General features: G+C 47.6%; 2 protein-coding genes across 8 annotated transcripts in view; both read left to right on the top strand.

The window, feature by feature from the left end:
- Positions 1 to 1,096: 1,096 nt before the first annotated feature.
- Positions 1,097 to 22,568, top strand: LARP4 (La ribonucleoprotein 4). 5 transcript variants are annotated; one of them, XM_034071413.1, is made up of 16 exons: positions 1,097 to 1,226; positions 6,496 to 6,643; positions 7,820 to 7,978; positions 8,284 to 8,359; positions 8,867 to 9,003; positions 9,707 to 9,810; positions 10,816 to 10,926; positions 11,306 to 11,359; positions 11,979 to 12,188; positions 12,775 to 12,878; positions 14,999 to 15,232; positions 15,999 to 16,047; positions 16,239 to 16,397; positions 16,735 to 16,856; positions 17,089 to 17,257; positions 17,478 to 22,147. In XM_034071413.1, the coding sequence occupies exons 1-16, from the start codon at positions 1,209 to 1,211 to the stop codon at positions 17,811 to 17,813; spliced, it is 2,190 nt and encodes a 729-aa protein (XP_033927304.1). In that variant the 5' UTR covers positions 1,097 to 1,208; the 3' UTR covers positions 17,814 to 22,147. The 5 variants fall into 5 exon arrangements, with proteins under 5 accessions (XP_033927304.1, XP_033927305.1, XP_033927308.1 ...); XM_034071417.1 differs by having other exon boundaries at positions 1,113 to 1,226; positions 6,499 to 6,643; XM_031042555.2 differs by lacking the exon at positions 1,097 to 1,226 and adding an exon at positions 6,119 to 6,288.
- A 506-nt stretch (positions 22,569 to 23,074) lies between these two features.
- DIP2B (disco interacting protein 2 homolog B) overlaps positions 23,075 to 24,443 on the top strand; it is a 62,702-nt gene continuing 61,333 nt past the window's right edge. For all 3 annotated transcript variants that reach the window (XM_034071660.1, XM_034071656.1, XM_034071655.1), the window contains exon 1: positions 23,075 to 23,257. In XM_034071660.1, the coding sequence (XP_033927551.1) occupies positions 23,170 to 23,257 (88 nt within the window). In that variant the 5' untranslated portion in view covers positions 23,075 to 23,169. The remainder of the gene's footprint in view (positions 23,258 to 24,443) is intronic.

Genomic DNA, 24,443 nt, shown 5'->3' with positions numbered 1-24,443 from the left:
GATGAGGACCCTGAGGGCTGAAAGCTGTATCCTCCACTGAAACCCACCACAGAATGTAGGAATTCTTTATCTGGATACTTCCTGGTCATAGAAGATCCCCAAACTTCCCCTTAATGTGCTCTAATATATTCTGTGGCTACTCCTCCTGTTTCTTTAAAGCAGGGCTGTTTCAAAGTGGGTTTTCCTGGTGGGAATCCCCTTGCTGACATCACATTCCACTGCTACCCCACCCTGTGGGGCTGAGGAACATGCAGGATTATTGGGTTTGGTGCGTTATGTAGGTGAGATTTGGGCCTTCCTCTTTCTGTCCAATGCTCTGACCACAGGGATGTCACCTCCAATTCAGAGTCCAGTGGGCTCAGCTCTGTCCTTCCCATGGGCATGGGCCACTGTTACAGCCCAGCTCTACAGACACACTGCAGCTGATTTCTGCCCTTCTGGCTTTGGGGAGCCAAGGCGTCCCTCCAGTTCCCAGCATCCCCTTCCTTGCTGGCAGTGGAAGCCCTGGCAGCTGCCCTGGTTCCTTCCCAGTCTGTGGACACATGGCCTGGGGGCTGCCGGAGGGCAACAGTCCCATCCTGGCTGTGCCGGCAGTGGCCTGGCCTCAGCATCCCTGCCCCTGGGCTCCCTGCTTGATGTTCCTGGGTGCCTGTGGCTCTGGATACAGGCAGCGTGAGGGCAGTGGTACCAGGGAGTGGTGACCAGTTCAGTGGTGATCCCATGGGACTGGGGAAAAACAAGGGAAAACCAGGGAAGATCCTGCTGGTGCCATGGCTGCTGGCACTGAGGAGGGGGATCCGCCTTCCTTTTGGGGCAGAAAACTGTGGTTTGGGGTCTGTAACATAGAAACCAAACCTCACCCCCGGACGCTCCCATCGCCGCCCGCTGGAGGGCGCCTGCGGGGCGGGGCAGTCCACTCGCGCCCGCGGGGGGGGGGGGGGGCGCTCTGCTTCCCCCCGGCCCAGCGCTTCAAGCCGCCGCGCCCCCTGGCGGCGCGGTTCCCCCCGCGCGAAGGGAGTGGTCCGGCCCGGTCCTCCTCCCGTGTCCCGGAAGCGCTCGGCGTGCTCCGGAAGAGGCGGCGGCGGGCGGCGGAGAGGGGCCGGGCGCTGGCGGCGGCAGCGGGAGGCGGAGCCCAGGGGTCCCGGTGGGCGCCGCTGGGCAGCGCGGATCGCGGCGCGGATCGCGGCCCCGCCGGCCTGGGCCCCACGATGCTGCTGTTCGTGGAGGTGAGGCCCGGCGGGCGGTGCGGGCCGGGCCATGTGGCGAGCAGGCCGCGCACGCTGCTCCGCGGCCCGGGGGGGGGGGGGGGGGGGACGGGGCTGACACAGCAAATCCGGCTCCGGCGGGCGGGGGGTGAGGGGGGAGGGTTCGGCCTTCTCGAAGGTTCCGCCGGTGCCGGGGCTCGGCGGGGGGGGGTGGGGGAAGGCTCCGCGGTGACCTTCCCCCGGAGCCGCCGCGCCGCGGCCTGGCCTGAAGGTGACGCGGAGCCGGCGGGCGGGCCTCGCTGCGGGCCCCGCTGCCTCGGTAACGCGAGGCCGGCCCAAGGGGCTCCGCTTCGGGCATGGGCGCGTTGGGAAGCGGGAGCGCGGCCTGGATGCGGCGTCCGCGTTACTGAAACACCGGGAACGGGAGGGGAGGGGATGCGGGCGGCGGCGGGGCTCGGGCTGGGTCCGGTTCGGTTCCATTCGGCCTCCTGCGCCCGATTCCATTGCGAGCAGCGCGGTCGGGCCGTCCCCAGCCGTGGAGGTGACCCTCGGAGGGCGTTGTGCGGGTGGCGCTCGGATCCCTGTGTCCATCCCGGCAGCGGGTTGGGGTCCGCGGCCGCTGCCTTGTCGGTTTACGGCGTTTCAAGGGGTTCCGTGAGGCGGCTCCAGCGTTTGCTGGCCAAACCCAGGGGATTGCGTTGCCGCTTTGGACTTTGCAGTAAGTTTTGGCCTAGAAGTGCGCAGAGCAAACGGCTGCTGGGTGAAGTAGGGAGGAACTGAGAGGGGGCAGTGGGTTGTGTTGTATGTGCGGTAGTGTTGGTGGGTCTTTCACGTGAATGCCGACGTTCCCGTGGTTAGGAACCTCTGAATGTAAAGGTTTGGGAAAGAGCACCTTTCTGCAGCTGTTTGCCTCAGTTCTGACCGTACTCGGAATGATCTGAATGTTACTTAATTCGTATTGAGGGGGGGGGGAAGCACACAATGAGCACGGAGTGACAGGATTTGGTTTTACAGTCGTTATCTTCAAGAGGAACCGTTGGAGCCAAGGGAGCCGCAGCCGACCTCAGCTGCGGTGGAGCAGAGCTGTGCTGGCCCCTCGAGCAAGCGGCTTCTCGAACCGCAGCGGTGGCACGAGCGGTTGGGAGCTGGATGGGGCTCAAAGGGAGCTGGAGCAAATCAAGCAGTGCGTGGCTGTCTGTTCAGTGAACCATTTTAAAGCACAAACTTGACTTCAGTTGCTTTGCTTGGTCTTCTTTCTCTCCCACTAACAACGTGGTGCGTTCGTGCCTGTGATCTCCATTCGAGAAGGTTTAATTATGAGAATTCACACTTTCTGAAGGTGCCTTGTCACTGTCAGGGCAGGGAACATGAGTTCTTACCCGTGTGCTCTGAAACACTGGAGTTGGATGCTTAGAAGCAGATGCAGCTTTTACCTTGGGATCATTGGGGTTGCCTGAAAAGTAAGGACTGTGTTGGAAGTCCTGAAGGAGGATTCTCTGCCTCCCTTTAGCTGTCAGCGTTATGTTTTACACTCAAGTGTACACGTGGTGATGGTGAATTGATTCCTCCATGGGGGAATTCGCTTTTCCTTTGGTATCCCTTGGCAGAAAACACTTACTGCAGTAAGGGGCTGGTGGGAGGCTCATGCTGTTCTTCGTGCATTAACGTTTGGCGTAGGTCTTGTTTCTCACTTCCAGCCAGGAGCAGCGGTGCTGTTAACAATCCATAACTCAGGTGCATTGGGAATATTGGGAAATGCATTGTGAAGAATGGAATTGATAATGGCTGCCTGGGCCTGCTTTGGGCTGTGGTCAGTTGGTACCTGTTCCTAATTCAGTATATTAGGAATTTATTGGGCAAATTGAAATCTTTGTGTTTCAGGTGGGTGAAGCAGTGCTCTGGTTGTTGCCAGTGATGTTTCCTAGCTGGAAAACCAGGCCTGTGGGAGGCACTGGGTGTTGCTGGCTCTATTTTCTGGTAGCTGAGGCTTCCAGCTTCCCTCTAAGTGACCACCCCTGCCCCAAGCTGTCCCTGTTCATACAGGATGGACACCAATGACACAGGTACCATCTCCATACAGCAGAACTGTGTTTGCTTGACTGAGGGGGAAAGGAGGCACCCTCAGTCGTGGGATGCTAATGACAAAACCATGCTGCATTCAGTGGCAGTAACTCTCTTGTAACCACTAAAGTTAATGTGTGTTTTGAGAATTAGCTGGGACCTTCCGAGGGCTGAGCTGTTGTTACCTGATATCCTGTGGTCACTTCCAAAGGAGCTGTTCTTGTTGCTTTTGGGCCGACACCAACTTTCTCTTGGTTTGCCTCACAGCCTGGATAAGCTCTGGGAAGGTGACAGGTAACTGGCACAGGTCCGAGTCCACCTTGGACACACATTTCCCTACCTGTCACATCCCCCAGCCAGCACAAGGCTTCTCTTTGCCATGGATTTGCTGATCCTTGGGGTTTTTTTCCCCTCCCCTTACATTTCCACTTCTGGGAAATGCTTTGATTCTCGCCTTATGAGTTTTATTAACTTCTCTTCTAGATTTTTCCCTTGGATTCCCTGTTAGAGAATCAAGTTTGCTCTGGGAAATCTGTCACAAGCTCAGTGCAGGATCATTTGCTATTTAAATAGGCTGCTTTAAAAGAAACTCCACGTTTCCATTTTTGTTGCCTTAATTGAATCTGTTAAATGTAATTTAGACTTACAGTGAGAAGCTGATTCTTTGCCATCCTTGCACAATGAGATAGATGCTTTACAGTTGCTTTTGAGGAATTGCTGAAGGAGAATATTTGCTCCCCGCTTGCCGAAAGGAGCGACACTGAAGGGCAGCTCTGCTGTGGAGGACGGCTTTGTCAGCTCGTGGGCACCAGCTCCTAACCTTTGTCACTCTGGAAAGCTTTAACCTCATCATGAAAGTTCCCGATAGCTGCTGGGAGGGTTGTTCTGCAGCCAATCAAACGGGCTCAGTGTTTGCTGGCCTCAGTTAAATAAGCAAGAATTGAGATTTTGGCCTCCTCTTCAGAAGAGCCGCGCATGGAGCGGAGCTGCTCCTGGGGCACAGCACGCTGTACTTTCAACAGGCTTATGGAAATGAGGGACTTCTTATCCTCTCGGAGTCATAGGATCATGGAAGAGTTAGGGTTGGGAAGGACTTTAAGATCATCTAGTGCACGGTGTCTTGCTGTTAGCATGCGTGACATCAGGGCTGGGGCTTGGTGAATCGCAGTACATGTCATGAAGTGTTTCTAGAACAAAGAGGAAGCAGCCCACGCTCTGTTCCAGGTGTGTTCCATTGTATTCATGGCTCCAGTCATCACTCTATGAGCCTGCAGTCAGTTTAGTTTCTTCATGCTTTTCACTCAGGTCTGTGATTTCTGAGCTTCCATGTCACTGTGTGTTTCTTCTGGTGTTTGCTAAAGGCAGTAACATCATCTGTCATACTCAGAGTTGCTTTCTCCTTCTGATCCCCTCCCCAAGTGTAGTGAGCTCCCTGAAGTGTTTGAAGTTTCACTTTATCAGACTTATTCCTTAAAATGACTTTCGGCATGAGCCTGCATCCTGACCTCAAAGGCATAAGGCAGTGAGTAAGTTTGTTTTAATAGAATAATGAATCATCTCCTGGTTGTCTCTTGTCTTCCTTGCTTCGATGAAAAGTAAACTCAAGGAAATGGGATGTGCTGGTTCTTGGTTCTGAAGCAAGTGGGTGCAACAGGTTGCTTTCTTCAAAGGTTGTTCTGCTGGGGAACAATTACTCTGAAGCAGAAGGGAGATGGGCATGTGTCCTCTCACATTGAACCACTTCTTTCTGTTTGCAGTGATTCTCTTCGGCCAAGATGAATGAAAGTGGGAAAGTTCCGTTGCTGTGCGGGTTCAATCAGTTGTGCCTGGGGGGGGGGGTTGAATCCCAGAGAGGGCTTTGCAAAAACTGTGCTCTTTGTTTTGCCTTTTCTCATGATTGTCTTGAACCTCTCTGGGGGTGTTTGGAGGTTTTTTGTTGCTGGCTCTGGGCTTGTCCTTGTAGCAAACAGCTTTGGCACGAGGCGTGACCTTGGTAGAGGAATTATCTCTAAAGCTATTGCAACTGCTTCCTTATCCTTTTGCTTTATGTTTGAGGCCTGTAGTAAACCACTCCTTAATTTCAGAATTCAGAGCCTGCTCTCTTAAATATCAAACTACCTTATATTTGAATTTGTGCGATAGGAGCTGGGATTAATGGCTTTCGCCTTTTAAAGTCAAGCCATGGTGTGAGTGCCGTGGGCTGCCCCCTGATGCCTGAAGGAACCTGTTTGGAGCAAACACCATTGCTTGTGGCATGTTTGGAATTCTTGGGAGGCAAATTCTTGCAAAAGCAGAGTTTCTTGTTTATGTGGAAGGAGTTTGTTTTCCCATGGTAGAGCAAAAGCCATCGCAGTGCTTATCCTCTGTGCTGTTGCTGGACTCCTTACCCAAAGGCCCTTGAGCCTCTGAGCAGCTCTTGGAAAGGCACCTTGGAAGGCATCCTGTTTTGCCATGGGAATATTTATCTGTGTCAGATTCCGGGTTGGAATCCAGCAGTTTCTCTTGCCTGTCTCTTTGTTTCCCTTCTAACTATGGACTTTGTTGTGAGACAATTCCCCTCAGCAGCCTGGGATGCTGTGTGTGTACCCCAACACTTCAGACACCTCAGTGGCCGTGGCTACAGGTTGAAGGAAATTATTAGTGTGGAAATTATGAGTAATTATTACTAAATTATTAGTAAACCCACTGATGTGTGTAAGATGCAGGTAAACTCACGGGGAAGGGGGGTAGTCCTCAGGTAAGTTGATGAGGAATCCTGGCACAGCACAGGCGATGCTTGGTTAGTATAGATGTCACTAAGCCATTAGTTTCTTCTCCTTGACATATGTTTTTTTACCGTCCTTTCTAGGAAGGGGTCTGGAGGAGGGAAAGTTTCCCTCTCTGGTGAAAGGGACTGGAGCATTATGACAGTCAAGTCTTTAAAAGCTTGTGAGTTCCCAGAGTCCTTGACGGCTAGCTGCTGCCTCTGCTGCTCTTGTCGGATGTCAATAAAGAGAGGTTGAAGGCAACACTTCTCATGGAGGTAGAAATGAAATACTTGGAAAATACCAAGGATTTTCCTGTTTTGATTAATGAAAAAAAAATCACATAGGTGCTTAATAGCTGGTTAGACACTTGAGATGTGGAGCTAGAGAGAAAAAAAATCACTAAATTCACCTGTATTGTCTGCCTTGACTTCTGAAGCACCTTGGGCTTATTTCTCCTAACGAAAGTGTTCTGGTCTCTCCAGCAGGTAACATCGAAGGGCGCTGGCTTAAACCCCAACGCCAAAGTGTGGCAAGAAGTTCCCCAGGGGAGCGGGGAGGCTGTGCCACCGACGAATGGCACAGAGCACTCGTGGCAAGAACCAGTGGCTGCGCAGGGGACTCCTGCTGAGGGTGAGATGGCATAGCCCCATGTATAGCCACCAGCTCTGTCCCTTGCTGGGTAGCACTGAGGACTTCTGCACTGATAACCAACCTCTGGCTCTTGTCCTTGAAGTTGTTAGTGCTGGTGTAGTGACAAGTGTGGAAGAACCATGAGAAAGCAGTAGGCAGTTTATAGAGATAACAGGCCTGACCAGAATCCCTAAACCACCTCTGGTTTAGTGCCAAGAAGGTGTCCAGAGCTGTGCTAGCCCATGGCAGGTACCAGGATCTAAGGGGCCCAGTGATGACTGAGTAACGCGCGAAGAGGGAGACAGGATGCTAAATGTGTAGAAATGGTGAACAAGCCATGAAACCATTGCTGCACTTTAGTATACACTTGACCCCGTGAACAGGAAAAGAAGATCTGAGGGCACCTATGATCCTGGTAAATCACTGAGGTGGTGCCAAGAACTGTTAGACAGGAGCGTTGTGCTGGAGTAGGAACTGCAAAGCATCTGTGTTAACGCCTTTCAGTTTAGTCTGGTCCTATTTCAGTCCCTGTTTTCCATACTTCCCACATGGCTGTCCAGAATGAAATATTCAAATGGTTTAAGTCCTCTTAGACTGGATCTGAAGCCAGTTGTGTAGCTGATGTACTCAAAGTACAGCAGAGGCCTGTTAAGCAGGAAGCAGAAGTTTCCCTGGAAGAAGGCGTAGGAAAAGTTAGGGACAAAGAAGTGAGGATTCAGTTTGTGTGGTGGCCCTGTAATAGTTTCTGGTAAGTCAGCAGAAGTGAAGAGAGAATTCTGAGTTTGTGACAGAAACTCCTTCCAGATACAGCGTTCTTGCTTTTAAGCAATTCCTAATGCAAGTAGTTGAATAGTATCTCTTCTCCAAAGTGTGTTTTAGTGAATTCATTGTTAGTGTGGAAAAGATCCAGCAGAGGAGTTGATTTTCTTGGAACAACCTCATTTGCCTGATGACACTGAAGTTGTGCTTGGTTTTATCTCGAGCAGCTGTGGTGAGGGCTAAGCTGAGGTGTCCTGAGGAGATTGGCTGATTGCAGTGTGTGTTATAACAGCCGCTAGATGCTTCTGGGTCCTTTATGTAAATAGGAATCATGTAATGCCTTGATGTAAGCTACTTCAGTGCTTTGGGTTTAGGAACTCACGGGAGGTTTTCTGTCACTGGTTGCTCCTCTGCCAGGTAACATAGAGATTGCAGAGGATAGCTGCAAGCAATATGAAGTGATGTATTCCCCATCTTGTGAGGCCACAAGAAATGGGACAGGAGTCGATGAAGCATCTGCAAATGGCATTGTCCTGGCAACAGAAGATCTTGGATACCAAATCTATGAAGTGTCTGGTGAGTATCTGAGTTCAGTACCTCTGTCAGTACGTGTAATCCTCTGAAGTCTGCTGCAATACGATATGACTGAGTAGGAGCTATGTGTGTTCAAGAAGATCCATAGCACTCGGCCAAGTAGGTGAAAACTGGGATCCAAGTCATTTGAGAAGATGTAGTGTGGTGCTATGTAAGCATGTCTCAGATGACCTTTTCCTCTTGGTCTTACCCAAAAGGAGTCCTTCTTTTACTGTACATTGAAACATGTTCTTGTATTGTGTTCTTAGCATGAAACTGGAACTGATGGTCAATGTGGTCAATTTTAGGTGAAGGCAGCTCCACTGTGTCCACAGAAGACATTAGAGAATGTTTGAAAAAGCAACTTGAATTCTGCTTCTCACGGTACAGTGCAGTTAACATAGCTTTATATAAACCCTGTATTAAAATCATTGACAGTGTTTTTTTGGCTTGATATCTATCTTCATCAAATGCCAACAGAAAGGTGGTTGTGATGTAGCACAAGATTTGCTGTAGAAACCCTGTGGTACCTTTTAGCTGCTCAGTCCCATCCATCCTTGTCCTGTAATGAGGATTGAGTAGGATTTCTGTGCTTACAGCTCACAGTTGTCGGGTGCTGAGATGATTGAGGTGTGTGTTACCAAAAGAGGTCTCTGGCAAGATGTTTGTTGAAGACCAACATGCAGAGCACTGTATCTTCCATTCAGCTTCTGAATTACCTTGCTCTGCTTTGTGTTGATCTGCCAGGATTACCTTCCTGGGTACATTCTGGCTAGAGTTACCTATGGATGGTACTGGTGAACGTTTAGGCCTGCACTTATCCTTTTGGTTTGAGCCTTTTGTAAGGGAAGCTCAGCGTTTTCATCAAATAGTGAACTTGTGTCTTTTTAGGGAGAATCTTTCAAAGGATCTCTACTTGATGTCTCAAATGGATAGTGACCAGTTTGTTCCAATATGGACAATTGCCAACATGGAAGGAATAAAGAAGCTGACAACTGATATGGACCTCATCCTTGAAGTTTTGAGATGTAAGTGTGGCTGCTTGGTGTCAGTAGAACAAAGAATCCTTCCTTGCTTTAGAGAAATGTATTAGTCTCTGAGTATATATTTGGGTAAGTGGCTGCTCCATGCTCCTGAATTCTCCTTTTGCTTTGTAATAAACTGCTTACATCTGGCCCACTAAGAGGCTACACAAAGGTACTGCGAGCAGGGAAAGTCTTACTCTGGGAGTAAACCTGGTCTTTTGATTCAGTGCACAAGTTTATTAGAGGTGATAAAACTAGAAAAGGCCTATTAGGAAGAGCTGGTTAGGGTGCATGGCACAGGAATTCTGTCGCAGGATGTTCTTCATGGCTTCAGGAAACAGTTGCAAGTAAACTTCTAAAGTCTTTATTCTGACCTGATTTCCCTACTTGAACCTTCCCTGTCAGGGCTTTGTCTAGGAGTGGTCTTATATCCTCTGACTTGAGTTTGAGCCGGGAGTGAATTGAACTTAGGACTGAGCTTTCTAGATAGTTAAGCTGTAGATGGAGGCAACATCAGACAAACAGCTAAACTGTGCTGAAGACCTAGCAGGATGTAGCAGATCAAACAGTCCTTTACCCCAAATTCCAGAAATCCGGATTCTTAAGCAGCATTTTGTTACAAGTTTGGTAACGGAGTCTGTTACTGCTGAGGTGTTTTGCAGTGCACAATGTCCAGTATTAAGCCAAGTTTCTGTTTTAATTTCAGCTTCTCCTATGGTACAAGTGGATGAGAGAGGGGAGAAAGTAAGACCAAACCACAAGCGATGTATTATCATTCTCCGAGAGATCCCTGAAACAACACCTATAGAGGTAAGTAAATAGAAAAGAAAGAAAGAAGAGCCTGTGGGTTTGGAAGGTCCCTTCAGCACTGCTTCTGACAGCAATAGGAAGCATTGCTTCAAAGGTCAACTGTGATTTCATTTGATTAAGCACTGATATTTTTCTTGTCAATCACATAAGTTATCTTTCCTGCCTGGCTGGCTTATCAAAAGAGCCAAAGTAAAAACTTGCTGGCATTGTTGTCCCTTCTTATTTACTTATATATTAAAATGCTCTCCAGTAAACTTCCCTGTGCCCCAAACCTGAACTAGCTGGGCTTTTTGGGAGGGAAGTTTGGACTGGTTTCTTTTCAAATCCAGAAACAAAACCAGACCAGGGCATAGCTTGGAATTCAGGCTGGATTTTTGTCACAGCAGTAACTTCCCTTGAAGTCAGACGGTTGTTTTGGCAGCAAGAAACGTTACTAAACATTTCTCATTCATTGTGACCCAGTGTGAGCTGAGCTCATTATGTTGAGGGGAGGGAGGATAATAAAATTCCTACTGATATTTGGCGAACAGAATGATTTAGTTCTTTGTTTTCTCGAGTTGTAACACAGGGTGTTTGTCTACCAGCATTTTTAATCAGTTCTTTCAATTCAAATGCTGAACAGCTGCTTTGCCCTCTCTTTAAAATCTGATTATTGCAAAGCTGTCAGGTTGCCTTGACTTAGAAATATTTGCTAGAATCCTTCTTGTCTGGGTGTCTCTCCTGAGCTAAAGCCACATTTGGGCCACCTCTTTCATATAGTAGTATCACCAGTTCTACACAGAGCTCAGGTTTCTTTCCACATGGGCCTACTGCTTTATAGTTGAAGTGCTCAGTAGGGTGGACTGGTGTTGTTGGGTTCAGAAACAGACCTTGAGGGAATGAAAGAACATCCCTGGTTAAGGGAGAGCTGCAGCTGAGGAGCTGGAGTGTAAACTTGTGTTGGTTTGGTGCTCTATTTACACCTTAGAGCTATCTCCCCTTAACTGCCTGACTTCTCTCCCCTAGGAGGTTAAAGCTCTGTTTAAAAATGAGAACTGCCCCAAAGTGATCAGCTGTGAGTTTGCTCACAACAACAACTGGTACGTTACATTCCAGTCGGATACAGATGCCCAACAGGTAAGGCTGCCTTCAGCTCTTAATGACATCTCCGTTTTGTTATTAATACTTGTCCTGCTCGGGAGGATTGCATGTGTGCTTCCTGTGCCTGAAATAAAAGTGTATTTGTTGATCCCCCAGTTGTTATTTCAAGAGGTTATTGGCAAATTTGAGTTAATAGAGAAGAAAGTTGAGAGCCTTTGGGGTTATAACTCCCTTGTCTCCCTCTTGCCTCAGTGTTCTGTGACCGTAACTGACATCCAGTATCCTGAGTTTGATGTGCTAATGAATTTAGCTGGGTTAACAGGGTAGTACCTTGCCACACATTTGTGTTAATCGTGCAGTATCCTTGGAGAAGTACAATTTTATCAAGGTGTCTAATCTCTTTTTTTATCTGCAGGCATTTAAATACCTAAGGGAAGAAGTGAAAACCTTTCAGGGCAAGCCAGTAATGGTAAGGCTGCATTATGAGAGGATTCTGTTTGACTTGCATTGTGTATTCTTTGTGTTTGGATGATAATGTGCATGGGGGTGTTATGACACGGAGGAATTAGTGGGATGGTTCATACTACTTGCTCTGTTGGCTGTGAACTTGAATGAGGTCATGGGTAGCTCTGAGAAATGATAGTCGTGTGGCTGCTGGTTATTCCCAGTGCTGCTTCCCATGAGGTGTGAAATACATTCCTGTTTCATCTTCCCTTCTCCACAGTGCCCAGAATCTGGGTCTGCAGAGCTCAGGTCCCTTGCCATCACAAGTCTCTAGCCCAAGTTAGCTGCTCTGCAGCTAAGGCTGAAGTGATCTGTTTGTGCTGTGAGAGGAACTGTCAGAAATACAGTCCAGACCATTAACTGCTATAGAAAGCAGTGCTTGTCTTGACAGATTCTCTACCTAAAGTGTGTCCTTTCCTTTAGCACGCTGTGAGACTGTAATCTGTATCGATTTTATCAGTGTGCATTCATAAGCAGTACTCTTCCTCTTAGCATCCCCTGTTACAATTTCAGTAGGCCAGAAGGATTTCATGCTCTGCTTCTCCTTTTCTCCCAACCATGTGATGTGATTTGCTATTTTGCAGGCAAGGATAAAAGCCATCAACACGTTTTTTGCTAAGAATGGTTACCGGGTAGTGGATTCCAGTGTCTACACTCAGCCAGTTCAAACACAAGCACAGTTTGCCTCACCACTGTTTATGCAGCCTGTATATAGTCCTCAGCAGTACTCAATTTACAGCATCGTGCCTCAGACTTGGTCTCCAAATCCTGCACCTTACTTTGAAACACCACTGGTGAGTAACGGCGGATGAAAACGTGAGGAGCTAACCCAGAACGTCAGGGATCATTTGGTGAACAGATCAGAAGGGTTAGTGGGCTTCTCAGCTGTAGAATGCACAGGTTTTTTAGGGAGATCCCTCTGTTTTAGGGTACTTTATGTTACATCATAGAATCACATACTGGTTTGGGTTGGAAAGGACTTCAGTATCATCCAGGTCCAACCCCTTCCCATGGGACACCTTGCACTAGCCCAGGTTGCTTGAAGCCCTGTCCAGCCTGGGCTTGAACACTGCCAGGGATGGACCTGCTAGAGCAGTGCTGCCAGAGAGGCTGCAGGGCTCCCCACGGACTGCCACTGACTTCAATGAATTCTGGTGTGAAATTCCATTATCCAGGAGCTGGTGTTACTGGAAAAGCTGCAAAGCAGGAGGGCTCTGATGTGCAGACTGTTAACCTGGTAGGGTTTTCACTTCACAACGTGCTAGATGCAGTAGCCCATGTAAAGTACAGAGTAGAGGAGTAACTGCTGAAGCTGATCTCATGAAACTGCAAACATTTTCCTTTTAGTTGAGCTGCTGAGTTGTTGTGTGTGTGTTGCAGGCCCCCTTTCCTAACGGTGGATTTGTGAATGGCTTTAATACACCAGGATCATATAAAACAAATGCTGCTTCGTTGAGTATAGGTCGCCCATTCCATAGAAATCGGTAAGACAGCTCTGTTTGCTCTCTGAGAACTTCCAGTATTGGGATGCTAAAGTGTTCCTTGCACTTGTAGAATGCAATACCTTGTGATGGGATTGGGTCACTTTATCAAATACGTATGACATCTTCCAATTGGATTTATAAGATAAAATCAAGGTGGCAGCTTAAGATCCTAAAATAGTGGATGCATTTGCTGGAGAGAGCAAAGGTAACTCCTGTAAAAGCCTCAGAGGAATTCCTGCAGACAAATAGCTAACTTCCTCCTAAGGTAACACTTCTAATTATGTTTGTTATACACAGATTATAAACTCCTGCAGCACAAGAGTAAGCTTTTCCTGTTGTGTGATTAGTCTTGCAGGGAGCCATTGAGTTTATGCAGCTGAGAGTTGCATGCCCTGACTGCTGTATGCTAAAACTTCTCGATGCTGAGTCTGGTCCTGTAATTTATTTGCTTTATCCCCATCTTTCCTGTTAACTGTGAGGGCTCAGCTCAGATATAAACACTGTGGGGGGAGGAAACAGCTTTATATGTGCTGAAAGTGTACTCTGTAAATACAATGGAGTTGTAATCTGTTTGTGTGGGTGGAAATTGTTTTATTTGCAAGCTCTTTCACTGTATCCTGTGGGAATGGGAACTGCTTTTTATATCCTTTGAGAAATCGGTTGACAACTGCCAGTACATAAGAGGGCTTGTGATGCAGTTAAAGGTCTGTGGCTGTTGGCAGAAGGTGAACTTCAGAATCTGCTCTGCAGTGACTCAGCAGAGTCTTAATGCAGGCTGTGAAATGGGGAGCATGACTCCACTTGGGAAACAGGGCAGCTGATTCAGTTCCAGCTGCTCTGCTTCCAGTTAAGGTCTTTTTATAAAGGTGTTTGGGTTTTGTTGGGGTGTTTTTTGGCCTTAAATTGTGCCCAAACTTCAAACTCATGTATAGGGATCCCCTCGGAAGTTATGGCTGCTGAAACAATGCAGAATTTGTATACACCCAAACATTAACATCTTGAAATGCCCATATGTTCACTGCTGCCTTGTAGATCACATCTGTGTGATCCTCAAGCTTTTAGAACTCTTCTGGTTACATGAAGGCTGTCATTTATAATACCTGAGTCGTGAAGTTAGGGCTTTAGGGTCAAGCGTGTACAGGTTCTGCTGGTCTGTCTTGGTTGTCTTATCGTTCCTGCCAGTCTTGCTCAGCCTTTGCTCGTACAAAGCTCTGGTTTTGTGCTGATAAATCTTCCTATTGTGACAGCAGCTCCACTTCAGCAGGATTTCTGTGCAGACAGGAGACAGGGAAGGTAACAGCCTCCAAGGTTTGGCCCAGTGATGATCAAGTATCGCGCTAAGAGAGAACAGGTCCGACAGTTGGCTGTCTGGGCAGCCTGCACCTCATGCTTTTCCTTCCTTTTGCTCTCTCACGTCATCTCTCCTTCTCTCTGCTGTTTTTCCTTCCTTATCTTTCCTCGTCTTTTCTGCTTTGCTCTTCTGCCCAGACAAGACTGTGGCCTTCTCAGTGACGGGTAAGATTATGAGATCTGAGGGCTGAAAAATGACTTGAGGATCTTCCCATGTGAGAACAGATTGAACCTCCTCCCTATGGTCTCTGCTGACGGAAAACTTAACCTTACTGGGGCCTTAAACCTGGTACTTAATGCTGCTTGAGTTAATCTTTGCTCGGCACTGCAGACCAGCAGTTCTTGTTCCAGTTCAGTTTTGTTGCTTGTGGCTGGATCAGTTTGTTCCTCAGCATTGAGTTATTTCTCCACGTCGCTGCCAATGCCCTGTGCTGCAGGCCCAGACAAGGGAAGAATCCCTCTTTGGGTTCTTCCAGCTCTTCTACCTCTCCTAGCCCTTTGGGTGGGTTTTTTTCGGTGTTGGTTGAGGTTTTTTTGGAGTGTCCCCCTCTTTGAAATCTGTTGGGCAGCGATTTCAGTGTTTTCTTCAAATGGCAACGCTTGAAAGGAGAGGAGGTTGGAACAAAGCAGTTAACAAAAGGGATAGATGGAGGTAAGGAAGACGGGTGTTTGCTGACCTTTGTCAGCTGTGAATTCACTGTAGCTGGCGGTGATTCTGTGTCTTGCTGTCTAAACTCTGGGTGACTGAGGTCCTGCTCTGTGTCCTGCAGAGTGAAGCCCCACTTCCGATCCTCCAGCAGCTCAGAACACGCTGCAGAGGGTCCAGCTGCCATCGGTACCATGCCAGTGGGGGACGGACCACTGAACAGAGCCAGCTCAAGGAGTTTTGTTATGGAGCGACATAACAGTACATTAACTGGCCACCAAGACCAAGGTTATTCCCAGAAGGATTCTCCTGCCGCACAGATGGAGCAGAATGGTGATTATGGCATTGGCAGGGGCAGGTAAGGAACTGAGTGTGCTGCTTTTTGCTGTAACACCAGGAGGCAGCTGGGACACGGTGCTGTGGGTTCGAATGACTTGTGTTAGCCAAGGATCACTAGTCATTGGCACAATATGTATTTCTATGAAGACTGATAGGAAAACTGGTTTCTAAACAAACCAGGTGTGATAAATACTTAACTGGGTACACGGGTGCTTCCTGCTTGACTGTACAGCTATTGGTTATTCTGACAAACCCCTTGCAGTGAGGCTGTGAGGTGTCTTTATTTCATTGTAACTGCCTGGGTTGTCGCCTGAATTAAAGCAGTTGGTACTTGTGTTGCTGTAAATAAGAAGCAGATCCTCATTTGGAGAATTTAATGCTCCTAAACATTTTAAGGTTAATTAGTTTTATCTTCTGTCTATTAAATCAGGGTTTAGACTCTTAAAAATAAGTGACCAAGAACAATATGTGAGAAATCAGATGACTTCTATAAAATGATGGGATACTTTTCTGTAATGGTACAGTCTAATTGTCACTTGTTCAGATACAGGGCTGTAGAGTACCTCCTCCATGGGGAGAGAAAAGGGAACTTGTTTACTGTACTGGCTATGGTCCAGGAGCATAAGAGCTTTGACTCCTCCTGAAGATGGAGAACATCCCAGAACTGTATCTTGAGAAACATCAGTAGGCTGCTGTAAATTCCCTGCCACAGGCTTCCCTTTGTGCAGATGAGTGTGCACTTCAGCTGGATGAATGCACTGACTGACTCTGCTTTCCCTTTAAAGGAGGAACGTTTTCAGAGGTCGGAGGAGACGAGAAGACGACCGGGTCTCAGTAAGTTCCGCTTCCCTTATCGCAAGGAGTTGCACACAGAGCACTGTGTTGGCTCTGCATTTACTGTGGGAATGGTGTAGTCCTTAAGTTCCCAGATGACAGTGTGGGTTTTCAGTGAGGAAATGCTCTGACACTCCGTGGTTTTAATGCTCCCTGTTATAGCCCCATTAACGGGTATTTTCCTTCTCTAGAGACCACAGCCTTCAGCAGAAACAAAGACTCAGACACCAAAGTTTGATTTGCTAGCATCAAATTTCCCACCTTTGCCTGGCAGCACAGCAAAGATACCAGGAGAGCCTGTGCTGGAGAGCAGGATGTCCGATATCGTTAAAGGAGTCTGCAAAGAAAAGGTACCTGCTCCTCTCTGGCACGTGCACAGGGAGATGCATGTGCTGCCTCTCCCTTCTCCCCTGCTTAAAGAATCAGTTTTAGAGCTGCACGTTAGAATGCTTTAAGCCCAAGCATTGTACTGTGCTTGTTAATCTAATAGCTAAGCTGTTTGCTTTCCCCCTATAAAGAGTACTTGCTTTAGAGACGATGCTCTAAAAGAAGTAAAATTCCTATAACCAGGACTTGAGCAGCCTTTGGAAATAGTGTTCTTCTTAGATGTCTTGAATTGGCGTATTGAGGAGCATTTTAAGCACATTGTGATCTTTGCATCCTTTGCAATTTATGCTTTCTGTGCAGGAAAGCAAAGATTTGCTGCCCAGCTCTCCAGCTCCTGCTCAGGAAGAAGAGACGCACAGCACTGTCCAACAGCCCGTGACAAGTGTGAGTTCACCAAGTCAGACTGAAGCTGTGGTCTTAAGGTATGGAGATTACTTAAGAATATTATAGTTTGCATGTTCTTAGCAAAGGATGGTGGTGTTTCTTCTCCTTCTGAGGCAGGCAGCTTCTCTAGAGGCCACTAGATGGAAGTAACAGATGGTGGTAATGGCCCTAAAAACCCCACAGTTGTGACTTCAAAGAAAGAAAACGCTTTCTCACACATTAATTTCTGTGTTAATAGGTTTTAATGATAAATTGTTCTTGTTGTAACAGCACGGTTCAGCCAGAGAGCAAGCCAGAAGAAGTGTCCCCACAGAAGGAAGTCACAAGCCACGTTTCCCCGCCCGTGTCTGTGTCTCCTACCAGTGCTGCAAAGCCACCAAGGACAAATACCACTTCACCTTCTGCTAATGCAAGTGCAGCTCCTGCTTTGTTGATGCAGGTGAGGCCCAGAGCAGGGAGTGGGTGGGGAATGTGGGGACCTTTCTCTCGGATGTGCTGCTCTAGTGCCTGGGTGCCTGAAACCTCATATGGAATTTGCCACAGCTTGTGGTGTAATGGCTCCTTGTACATGTTCTTGCTGTTGTGCCTGGGGCGGTGTGGAAGAGCACAGTGTGGTTGTTGTGGTACCTAAACCTTGCTCTTCTCCCTTGGTCCCAAAGGAGCCACGCAAGCTAAGTTATGCTGAAGTTTGCCAGAAGCCCCCAAAGGAGCCTCCTCCAGTTCCCGTTCAGCCTCTTCGGGAGCATCGCACCAACATCGTTCCCCCTGCCAAAACTGAAGACAATGGTACACCTGAGAAGGCTTCGGAGAAGGTTCCCGACAAGGCTGAAGGTCGGATGAAGGATTATTCTGGCTTCCGAGGCAATGGGCCTCCAAGGGGAGCTGCTGGGAAAATCAGGGAACAGAGGCGCCAGTTTGGACGCAGATCCTCGCCTCAGGGAGCACCTCGGCGTGTCGGCAAGGAGCAGTACGTGCCACCCCGCTCACCAAAGTAACACTTGGCCAGCCCATTATTTCTCTGTTTCATTTGAGCTGTGGACAGATAAGCAGCGAAAGGAGACTGTGAGGAAGGAGTATTCATGAAGGGGAATACTGAACTGGAGCGTGGCTTGTGCGGAGAAGTTGGGGAGGGTCCCGAAATTCATCTCTCAAAATGATTTCACAAATGCTGGAGGATTCCAATCGATATAAATATAGAGATTATAATTTTTGTATTTTTTTGTTTTTAATTTGCAGAGGGTTTCCTGCTTGAAATCAGTTTGGGGCTTGTGAAAGTAGCGTTTTGACAAAGCGAAAGGATATGCATTGAGAAATTAACCTGTCCCTCGGTGGAGGAGGAAAAGGATAAGAGAATATTATTTTTGAGAAATTTAGCATTTCTGTACAATTAGAACTTTTTTTTTAACCTATTTAACACTTGGCTTTTGGGCTGATGTGTCTGCCCTTGATGGCCTTGCATTGCAGAGCACATCTGCCGTCGAGGTGCTTGGTCAGTGTGAGTGGAGTGACCGCAGCCAGATACCGTTGTCATGGCTTAGTCACTGATGATACAAACTGAATGTACTACTGTAGTAAACCTTGTGTTTCCAGCTTGAACCTTACTAATAATTCATTCAGCAAGCTTTTTAAACTATCGTTTTCAGGATGCTGGACTGTAGATGAGAGCATGTGGACAACAAAACTTGTCTTCAGAAGGAGCCTAAAGGGAGCATGATGGACTTTTTCATTGGCCCTTTTCCTTCGCCTCCTTTTGAAGGCAATTTCTTAGGTTTGGGGTTGGTTTTATTTTTTTCCCTTGCTTGTTACCTTCTCTAATCTCTTTATTACAGACTTCTGTGCATTTCTCTTGGTATGTTTTTCTGAGGCAGGCCCAGTGTAGGATTGATGGGTGGCTACACAGTACTTTCTGAGCGAAGAGCCTGGGATTCCAGTTGCAGATGTGGAATTCTGCCTTGCAGGTGGGAACTGTGGGCACAGAGCTCTGCCTGTTCCACGAGGGTTAGACTGCTGTCTCCTTGGCTAGCAAATCGGAGACGTGGCTGGGTTTTCTATACACTGACAGGCATGTCAGTGTATGTACTGACAGCCTCCCTGTGAAAGGAGGTTGGAACTAGATGATCTTTAAGGTCCCTTCCAAACCATTCTATGATTTGTGTTCTGGAGTAGGGTATTGGATGCTGTATGCTAGAAATCAGGGTTTATATGTACTGGGAACTCACTGTTTACAGCTGATGTAGTAGCAACTGACTTTTTAACTGTTTAAAGTGGAACTAAAGGTAAAGAGTTAAACCCCCTCATGCTTGGAGAAGCTGCGTGGAAGGTAGTGTCTTGCCTAGCTGTATGCTGACTAAATTTGCAACACTATTGTGTAGTAAGTGGTTAAGTTTCAAGGTGATTGCCATAATGACTGAAATAGGACAATTCAGTGCATTAATCGGCCAAAATCAGCATGCCAGGGTTCAAAGTTCTGTATAAAGTGTTAGAGGGAAGTAGCTTCCAGCAGTAAGAATCACACCTTTTTGGGTTTTCTCTATTATTTTTTCTCTTTTTTTCTTTTAGTGAATAGCAAGTGTACAAATTTAAAGTCGTAAGTTGTGAACACTGGAAAACTCAATTGTGATATATACCGTAAACATCTTAGTAATATATTAGTGTTGCCATTAGATTGAATGTAAGTGGCAGTTCAGATAACTGTGAAGACTTTTCATCTTCTGGTTTCTTAGCCAGATAATCCTTGGCGACTTCTTACTCAGTAGGCATTCTCTATCAACTGCTTTGAGAACACTCATATCTATTTTTATAAATATATATATAAAGCCAGAGTTGTCATTTCTCTAACTTATTATTCAGCTTGGCAATTGCTTTGATTTGATTCATAACACGATATAATGTATTTATGCAATTAACTGTTCATTTCTACGCATGTTATATATATACACACACATATATATATATATGAACCCCAAAATCATTATTCACTTTGAAACTACCTGTACTGGGCTTGGGAGGGGTTTTTTTTTGATCTAGTAAAAGAAATCCTTGATCATGTCTACAGTTTAGGGATGCTTAAGAACCCTTTGCCATTTATCTCGATAATGCTACATCTGTTGGAATGACAGAAGAGTTGAAATGCTTACAAATGTTCCAAGTTCTGAAATATAATTAATTCAGCGTTAATTTTGCATCATTTTAGAGGCTATAAAGAATTACTGCAGTCCAACTGGAAAAACAAAGCTGTATGATAGTCACAGATATTTAGGATAGATGTGCACTGTCGTGGCAAAGTGGAGGAAGCATTGGGATACGAGCGGCTGCTGTGAGCTGTTTGCTGCTCCTCTTTGGGAAGAGACTTGTGGAGATCTTCATCTCCAGCCTCTGTGGTGAGGGCATTGAGCTAATCCTGCTCCACGCAGGCATCCGCTTCCAGGGCAGTGCATAGAATAACTGTGTAGTGCTGAAAGTATCTGAGTTGTTAAGGATTGTAAAATGTAATTTCTTCATTTATTAGGTATGGGGGGTGGGAAAACTCCAAACTGCAGTTCAGTCTTGGTTTTGTGAGGTGATTGGAAAAGCTTGACCATGGAAAGGATGCTTTGTATGTCCTGGGTGTGCATTTTCCAGCAGCAGATTTTGGCTCTTGTACAGCTTATGCAAATAAGTCTGTAAACCTGTTGGCTTTTTCCAGCACAGTCAAACTTTGATTAGGACATTCACAATTATTTATTTAATACCTGCGTGCAAGGATTTAACTTTAGCGTTTCCCTTCCTCCCCCAGTGCCATTGATAACTGTGGGTTTGGTTTCTTTCCTTTCTATTCTTTTGTGTGTGTGTGTGTGGGGAATAAGTAAATATAAAGGCTGTGAAAACCATAGTTTTGTGTGCAAGTTCTCCTGCAGTACTTGTATTGCATGGCAAACATAACCTAGATGGCTAGCTGCTACATTCTCCTCCCCACTGGGGACATGAGTAAGTCCTTGTGTCTCTTTACCTGTGTCTGCCCATTGTGACAGACTGGGGGATGCGGGACGGAGCCATCCTTTGGGAGCCAGACTGACTGCCGGCACAGCTCCTCGTGTCCTTGGAGCTGGATCATTTCCTCAGCAGAGGTGAAACTGTCCCTTGGTCAACAGCCACGTTTGGTGTGCGCTTGATGTGACAAGTGACAACAATCTGTGGTTCCTTCTTGGGTGTAAAAGTACCAGAAGGTGCAAATCCCACGTAACTTTTGAGTTTTAGGAGCTGGGAGTTGGTTTCAGCGTTGTTGGCTTTAGCTACAGCAGTACACTTCCCCAAGCTGTGTTCTTTTCCAGGTTGTTGTGCATGGAAGGGATTGGGCCACTCTTGTCCTTCTGCTGGGGAGTGAAAAGTTTCATTGTTTGCATGTGATAGGAAAATTACAAGAGCAAAAAAAAGGTTGGGGTTTATTTCCTTTGGTTTCTACAATTAAGTTAGGTTTCTAGGGTCGTACATTCCTGCTCTCTTTGTTTTGTCTTTTAAAACCCTTAAAAAAGAGGTAGCCTGGCACAGTATGATGGTGCAGTTTTAGCAGTAGGTTAAAAAGAGAAAAAAGTATAAAAAAAGGCAAAAAAAATATAAGTAAGTAACCCACTCTATTAACCAGAAGAGAAAGATGATACTGTGGCAGATCAGTAGCAAATAAGTGACTTAATCGATGCTTTACTGTAGTTAAATAGCTATGGCCTTACTACTTTGTCAATATCAGCTTACTCGTCTTGAAAATGTCTGCTATTTTTACTGTTAACCCGAGTGAATGTTCACCTGGGCTAGAATATCTGCTATGTACAGATGATGATATTTTAAACTTGTAAAATGCGCCATTGTATTACAGACGATGCAACAGAAATGCACTTCGGGGGGAAAACTTGCTTTTTTTTGTAAATCCTTGATTACTACAGATATGCAATAGAAGTTTTGTTTGTTTGTTTCTAATTTTGATATTTCCTTCTTGAAACATTAAGATTGTTGCCATTAATCCGAATGATTTCTCATGCTCTTCTTTGTGTGTGTATATACTACATCTAGTCCGAGCTTCCTTTAGGATGGTACCTAACCTGGGTTTGTTGTAGTGTTTTAGTTGGCTCTTTAAGTGCCTTTAGCAGAGGCACTTCAAGAAGTGAATTGAGTCTGTTTTAATGTACAGTTGGGAGGACTTGAAATGGAGTTAAAGCAGCTTATTGCTGAAAAAGAGAAAATCCATCTGCAACCTAACCTGTAACAACTTTAAAGTTTTATATTTAAGAACCAGAGGTTTATTTTTATGGAGCTTCAGTTATGGATACAGTTTCCAAAAAAAAAAAGGCAAAAAAAAGGCAAAAAAAAGCAATTTCAAATGTAAAGACTGTGCAGAAATGGTTGTTTTTGTTCTAATTTTTATAGAATACAAGATATTCAGATAATATATTGAGCTCACGTTACCGCAGCCTTCTCCTTCCTCCCGGATGAATCCAGCTGCCCCTTGGCATTTATGATCCCTCTCTTCACAGTGGTAGGGCTTCAGTGAAAGGAGAAAAGCAAAGCAACAGCTCTGGCTTCTCTACTTTGGCCGTTCCGGCATCTTCCTGTTGTCAAACCTGTCCCAAACCAGAACGTGTGTGAAGTAGGTTCATGCTTTAAATGTTCCGACGATACTCCGTGTATTTGTATTTGTTTTTGACATTGCCAAGGTGCTATGGGAAATTGAAATAACAGTTAGAAAAATAAAGCTGATTTAAAAAGAAAAAAAACCAAAACAAACTAAAACAAGAAAAAACACACCAAAAAAAACCAAACTCCCACCCAACTCTTGTCATTCCATGTGTTTTGCTCAAAGTGGGTTTTCCTTTGGTTACCTCTGCTTTAGCAAAGTGGGGACCAGACCTTGGGGGCTCAGCCCCATCCTAAAGCCCATGGGGGGGTCTGGGCACCCCTAAGGGGGTGGGGTGGGGGTGACACCAGAGCCCTGCTGTGCTCCCCCCCTCTGGCAGCACAGACCCAAGGCGCTGTTGCCACTGTTGCTCCACGTCCATGGTCGGGTCCTGGGGGGGGGGGTCTCCGATGAAGGGATCATGGGGGGGGGGGGGGGGGAACCGGGGCCCCACTGCCTTGGCCCCCCCCGGGGACGCTCGTTGAGGCTGAGCCGCGGTGAGGGGGCCAGGCCGCTAGGGGGCGCCCTCCGGCGAGGCGAGGTCGAGGCGCGGCGGGCAGCCCCGCCCCGTGACGTGACGTGAGGCTGGGGCTCAGCATGGCGGAGGTGGCGGCCGCTCCCGCTGTGGCCGCGGTCCGGAGCCCCCGGCGCTGAGGCCGGAGCCGGAGCCTGGGCCCTGCCGCTGCCCCTCGTCCCCTCCGCCCGCCATGGCCGAGCCGGCGGCCGCGGGGGTCCCGTCGCTGCCCCGCGAGGTCCGTGAGCAGCTGGCGGAGCTGGAACTGGAGCTCTCCGAAGGTGAGGTCCTGCCCTGGCCTGGCCTCGGGGCGCCGGCTCGGGCATGGGGGGGAGGCTCCGTGTGTGGAGGCCGAGAGGGCTGAGGTGGGCTTGAGGGAGAGGAGGCCCTGGGTGTGTGAAGGGGTTTGGGGGGGGGGCTCCGTGTGAGGAGGCCGGGAATGGGGTTTGGGGGGGGGCCGGAAGGGCCCTGCCATGGGGCCTGGGCTGTGGCTGGGGGGGGGATCGAGTGTTGGGATCCTGTGCTCGGCGGGGGGAGCCTCGATGGGGTTTGCTTCTTGTGGCCCCTTTCCTGTAGTTTCTAAGCTGAAGGATGCAGAGGGGGGGACTGTGGGGGCAGGCGACGGTGCTGGGCTGGGTTGGGGGTGTCAAGGACCTTGGGGTACGGAACGAAGCCGGAGCCGGCGCCGTTTCCACTTCGTGCCCAAGTTGTGTTTTGGGGCCATCACCGGGACAGAGCCTGCGTGTTCCGGTGGGGGTTTTGTGGTGTTTCCTCTTTCGCATGGGTCCGGCTTTGTTTCTCAGGGCTCAAACTGCGGCTCTCGGTATCGCGTTGTTATAACCCCCCCCCCCCGCGGAGCCCGAGGGATGAATCCGAGGTGAAGGTTGCCGAGCAGGTAGCGCTGTTTTGCATAGCTTTGATTTCCCCTCCATCAGGGCATGGAGCTTGGTGCCATCATCCTGGGAGCGCTCGCGATGCGCTCCCATTGAGCAATCAAACTGAAGCCCAGTCCAGCCGTGCTCGCATCCGTCTTTACCCTCTCTGTGCCCCAGCACTTACAGGGTGTACATAGGCTATTGAGTGGGGATTCATTCCCTGAGCTGGGGGCTGGCAACCCCCCATTGATGCTTGGATGTGGTTTATGGGGAGGCCTTGGTGGTGCTTCCTTAACTCGTTTGTAGTCGAACTTTTCACATTAGCTTTTATTTCCCCTTCTGTTGTCAGATGTTTTCAGTTGTGCTTTCTGTAAGCATTGAACCGAAGGGATAACGTTATCTGCTGCTTGGTTCTGGGTACTCCAGGATAACAAAGAGCTGCAGAACATTCCCGTTGCTCGGAATGCGATACGACATGATTTTTGGGGTGTTCTTTACTGTTTGCTGATGGGTTTAAGCATTTGCTTGGATTTATGGAACTGATGATACTGAAAGCCCGTTAAGAGTTTGACCCCGTAAACTCCGTACCAAA

The sequence above is a fragment of the Melopsittacus undulatus genome, chromosome 21 (genome assembly GCF_012275295.1).
Source record: "Melopsittacus undulatus isolate bMelUnd1 chromosome 21, bMelUnd1.mat.Z, whole genome shotgun sequence".
In the NCBI taxonomy this organism is placed as follows: Eukaryota; Metazoa; Chordata; class Aves; order Psittaciformes; family Psittaculidae; genus Melopsittacus; species Melopsittacus undulatus.
Note: the sequence above shows the minus strand (reverse complement) of the source record. Positions and strands in the feature narration are given on the sequence as shown.